Here is a 4,906-nt window from a genome sequence, read left to right as displayed (position 1 = left end):
AATTGGGGTAACACACACACACAACACGTAGCAAGCACATGCAACCCACATTACACATTGGGAAGGGGGAGAAAACGTATAACAAAACCTATGTGTGACCCATCACATACTAAGAATAGCCCTAAGGGGTTCATACTCCTTCCACCTAGGTTATCGGGATACCAATTCAACTAGCATGCAATATAATAGACTCGTAAACCTACGAACGGTACCCGAGATATCAAACTAGACATAGGCACGATAAACGGAGTCCGTTGGGACACCACGGGGAACAGGGGAACATCAAACGGGGAAGCCGGGAACCCAAGGTGGGGGAAATTCCAGCGGGTAGCCGGTGGGTGGGGGCCACCCGCCGGCTGCCCGCCGGAAAGTACTGTTCCGGGAAGCGGGTCGCCGGCGGGCAGCTGCCCGCCCGGCGGCTCCCCGCTGCCGGGCGGTGTTTCACAGCCGTGGGTAGGTGGCGGGTCCCCTACCCCCCCACCTACCCCCCACTGACTCTTTTCATCAGTTTTGTGCCCCGGGAACCATTGTGGAACCCGAAACCATGCTTAGACACCTTACAACGCAATTAACGACAACACGTAGACAATTAACGGATCAAATACGAGAAACCAACGGCACATAACCTATCATGCTTTTCTAGACATAATCAACACCCAAACATGCGATTTCCCCACCCCACAATCCAAGAATCATAACATACGATACAACCTAGGGTTCTAATCTCTTTTATATCAACAAGGATACGATTCGTCTTCTAATTTCAAGATTCGGTAAGAATAACACATAACCATCAAGAGCATCACACAATTATCAAGAACAACACATAATCATCAAGAGCATCACACAATTATCAAGAACAACACATAATCATCAAGAACTCCATATAATCATCAAGAACTCCATAATTATCAAGAATCTCCCAATATCAAGATTATCAAGATCCCTCTTGGGATCATCACATCAAACATCAATAATCATCATCATATCTCGCCAATCACAATAATATGGGGGAAACCCTAAGGGGGAATCATAGCTATGAAAATAGGTTTTGTTGAGACATGGGTTACCTCTTAGCCTTAATTAATTCCTTGGCTATGAAGGATCTTTCTTTAAGCTTTCTTGATTTCTTGATTTCTCCTAAGGGGATTCTTGGAACTCTTTGGGTGGTGAGAGATTATTGTGGTGGGGATTCTAGGTGCCTCCTAAGTTCCCTATTTATATATTTAAGACTCCTAGTTAGGGCCTGAATGGTATGGGTTTACTAATTCTATTCCTTATAGGGCTAGGGCTTGTTTTAGAGATAAGGGTCCACGGTCCATAGTGGACCGTATTAATTAAAGAGGATCCTAATCATAATCTGAATAGTAAAAGGCCTACTTCCTTTATTCCTAACAGGCTTAAGATTCTTATTCGGGCAAGGGAACACGGTTCATGGTGGACCTTACTAATTAATTAAAGGTAAACCTAACATAATTAAATCATACTTAATTATTATTAACGGGAATAATTAAATAATTAATCCGGGATTGAAGGCCGTAACACGGGGTGTTACAGAACGAGTGCTCACTCATGTCTTCCCCCCCCTCCCCCCCCCCCCCCCCCCCCCCCCGCGGACCCTAAGGGGGCACGAGGTCCGGCCTCGCGTACTAACCCCGACGGAAGACGCACCCTAAGGGGGCACGAGGGACGACCTCGCGTACCAACCCCGACGGACGAGCCCGGTGGCACAGTTCCGTCGGACTGTGCCCGAGCAGCTAACGCGCACCCTAAGGGGGCACGAGGTCTAACCTCGCGTACAAACCCCGACGGAGGAGCCCGGTGGTTTGGTCCTGCAGGACTGGGCCCAAGCGGTTTGGCGCACCCTAAGGGGGCACGAGGTCCGACCTCGCGTACCAACCCCGACGGGAGAGCCCGAGGACATAGTCCCGTAGGACTTTGTTGAAGAGGCTAGCACATGGCAAAAAAAAAAAAAAAATATATATATATATATATATATATATATATATATATATATATATATATATATATATAAAATACCGTGCCTACCTCGGCCAGCTGCCGAGGCCGGCCTCGGCAAGCTGCCGAGGTCTACCTCAGCAACTGCCGAGGCCGACCTCGATGAGTTGCCGAGGTCCACCTCGGCAAGTTGCTGAGGTCCACCTCGGCAACTGCCGAGGCCCACCTCGGTGAGTTGCCGAGGTCCACCTCGGCAACTGCCGAGGTGGCAAAAAAAAAAAAAAACCAAGTATCTCAGGGAAAGGCGATAGCAGGTAAAAGGTGGCACCCGTTACTGAAGCAAAGGAGCAGTAGCCATAATATCCAAGTCTAGCACATGGCAAAGGAAGGAACAAGTTTGTGCTACCTGGGTAGTCAAAATAACAAGTCTAGTACATCACCAAGGGTGAACAAGGTCGGCTACTTTGAGCTCGGGCCATGTGCGTGAGGAAGGCGTGGAGCAAGGAGGTGGAGCGGCCCAAGACGTCTCACCACGGCGCAAGAAACCTCGACTCAAGACGCCTCGGTACAAGGCACCTCGGCCATGGTGAGTTCGGCTACATTCGCACATGGAGGTCGGGTCCGGATATTTACTCTCATGCGTTGACTCCTACTCGCAACGAAGAGAGTGGGGGACTCATGATGGATATATTATACCCACGACCCGACCCGGGGTAGCAACATGGACCCGGAGCACCTTGGTGGAGCCCAAGAGCAACACGGAACCGGGAGACCACGGAGGTGCCAAGAGCAACACGGACCCGGGGGACCACGGAGGTGCCCAAGAGCAACACGGACCCGGGGGACCACGGAGGTGCCTAAGAGCAACACGGACCCGGAGGACCACGGAGGTGCCCAAGAGCAACACAGGCCCGGGGGACCACGGAGGTGCCTAAGAGCAACACGGACCCGGGGGACCACGGAGGTGCCCAAGAGCAACACGGACCCGGGGGACCACGGAGGTGCCCAAGAGCAACGCGGACTCGGAGCACCATGGAGGTGCCCCGACCCGAGCCGACCTACGTGGAGCTCGGCACCACCCGAGCTCGGGACCCGACCCGACCCGGTCCGCCCGGGCCCGGTCAAACTTGAGATCTAACCACCCCCGATTTAAGGGGAGGCGATTGGGGGGTTTGCTTGTATAAAAACCCCCCTCCATGTCCTAACAAGGGGCAATTCAATCCACATTATACGATTATTACACACTTTTGTCCTACGGAATCTTTGTAATAGCCAAATACTACGGCAATTAATATAATATACGGTCCACAACGACCTTTACGACGTCGTTCCGTATTTCGTTTATATATTATTTATATAACGTTCTTGTCCGGATTTATTGATTCGGGCACACCCCCGGGTTAATTAAATCCATCAACTTCTAATTAGTTCTTCAAATTGATATTTCATTGATTGACATGTCTTTCATTACATGGTAGAAGGAGCTTCGTGGCATTATAAAGGGTACCGATTATCTCTATGGCTGTGTATCTTCTCCAAGGTCGATCAGTTATCAATTTTTTTTTTAAATCAGGATTCATATGTCCATTGTTTGTTTATTGATGTTCTATACTTGTTTATGCTGTAGACAATTAATGCATATAAGTTTGAGCGTCATGCTGGTTGTAAAACAAAACACCCAAATAATCACATTTACTTTGAGAATGGGAAGACAATTTATGGGATTGTTCAAGAGCTCAGGAATACACGTCAGGATTTGCTGTTTGAAGTTATCTAGACAATCAGTGGATCACCTATTAACCAAAAATCCTTTCGTATTTGGAAAGGTTCGGTGATCACTTATTTTTGTTATACTTCAAATACCTTTCTCATGGTATATATATATATAAATGGTTTGTGCTTTTCATCTATTTGTAAGCTCTTTCTTTATCCTCAGAATCCTTTCTAGCTGCTACACGTGAACTTCAGAGGATATATGGGAAGGATGAAGGAAAACTTTTGTCTTGAAATAGTGACAATAAAAAGTGATGTATGTTAAACAACTGAAATTTCCATGAATTCTGGAGCAATCTTAACTGCTGGAATCTTAACTACTGCAATCTTAATTTTATGAAATTCCAGCAGCTAGGTTGCTCTCTGTTTCTGTGAGCTTTGCAGGATATATTTTGTGAGTAGCATAGGAGCACAGTGCCAAAATTAGCACTTAGCATATTATTTAGTACTAGTGTAAGTAAATTGTATTTAATTTATTGTTAAATCATGTAAAGCTCAGGTAAAACACCCAATAGTGATCATGAGGTCCATGATTCTGATAAAATGCTTTTGATTCTATCACTTCCAAGAGAGTTTCACAATCAGGTCCACATTTGTATGATTTCATTAAATCCGAAGAGTATTAATAGGATTCTTTCTTCAACTGTTTCCATGAAGTATAAATGAAGTACGTAACATAAGAAAATGAACCAGCATCTTCCCAAGCTTTCCAGAATTGACATAATCTATCTTATGCATGTGTGCTAGGGTCTTCGACTAGAACTTCTTAATAATGCGCACCCAAAGCTGCTTGAGCTGATGCAGAGGTGTAGGGAAGCAGTTCCTGGCAACCGGCCATCGTTCTCTGAGGTAAGAGCAGAACTTGAGGAACTTTTACATGAAGTTTGATATAAAAGAGGTCAGAGGTGTATATATCATATATGCTTTACTTTTATCTTGTGTAGAGGAAATCAAAGTAAGCTTTTTAATTGACCAGTGAAGGAGTAGCCATTTCTTGTGCGGTAGAGTAGAGAGTAGAAATTGGGGAAGAAGGAGTTGCCATTATATTGAATTTTTTGTACTAGTGATTATATATATATATATATATATATATATATATATATATATATATATATATATATATATATATATATATATATATATTTTTGAATTTCTACTTCAGGCTAGATTTTTT

At 45.3% G+C, this 4,906-nt stretch overlaps 1 protein-coding gene across 2 annotated transcripts; it reads left to right on the top strand.

Moving 5' to 3' along the window:
* Positions 1 to 3,484: 3,484 nt before the first annotated feature.
* On the top strand, positions 3,485 to 4,659 carry LOC109178520. 2 transcript variants are annotated; one of them, XM_019328155.1, is made up of 3 exons: positions 3,485 to 3,785; positions 3,908 to 3,988; positions 4,480 to 4,659. In XM_019328155.1, the coding sequence occupies exons 1-3, from the start codon at positions 3,540 to 3,542 to the stop codon at positions 4,618 to 4,620; spliced, it is 468 nt and encodes a 155-aa protein (XP_019183700.1). In that variant the 5' UTR covers positions 3,485 to 3,539; the 3' UTR covers positions 4,621 to 4,659. The 2 variants fall into 2 exon arrangements, 1 of the variants encoding a protein (XP_019183700.1); XR_002053734.1 differs by lacking the exon at positions 4,480 to 4,659 and having other exon boundaries at positions 3,603 to 3,785; positions 3,896 to 3,964.
* Positions 4,660 to 4,906: the final 247 nt, after the last annotated feature.

Source organism: Ipomoea nil, unplaced genomic scaffold, assembly GCF_001879475.1.
Source record: "Ipomoea nil cultivar Tokyo-kokei standard unplaced genomic scaffold, Asagao_1.1 scaffold0848, whole genome shotgun sequence".
Lineage (NCBI taxonomy): Eukaryota > Viridiplantae > Streptophyta > Magnoliopsida > Solanales > Convolvulaceae > Ipomoea > Ipomoea nil.
Note: the sequence above shows the minus strand (reverse complement) of the source record. Positions and strands in the feature narration are given on the sequence as shown.

Bases quoted from the DNA above. Each gene is read 5' to 3' on its own strand.
- LOC109178520 (XM_019328155.1), top strand. From the start codon at position 3,540: ATGTCCATTGTTTGTTTATTGATGTTCTATACTTGTTTATGCTGTAGA. The intron at 3,786-3,907 runs GTTCGGTGATCA...AATCCTTTCTAG, and splicing joins ATCCTTTCGTATTTGGAAAG to CTGCTACACGTGAACTTCAG. The intron at 3,989-4,479 runs GTATGTTAAACA...CATGTGTGCTAG, and splicing joins TAGTGACAATAAAAAGTGAT to GGTCTTCGACTAGAACTTCT.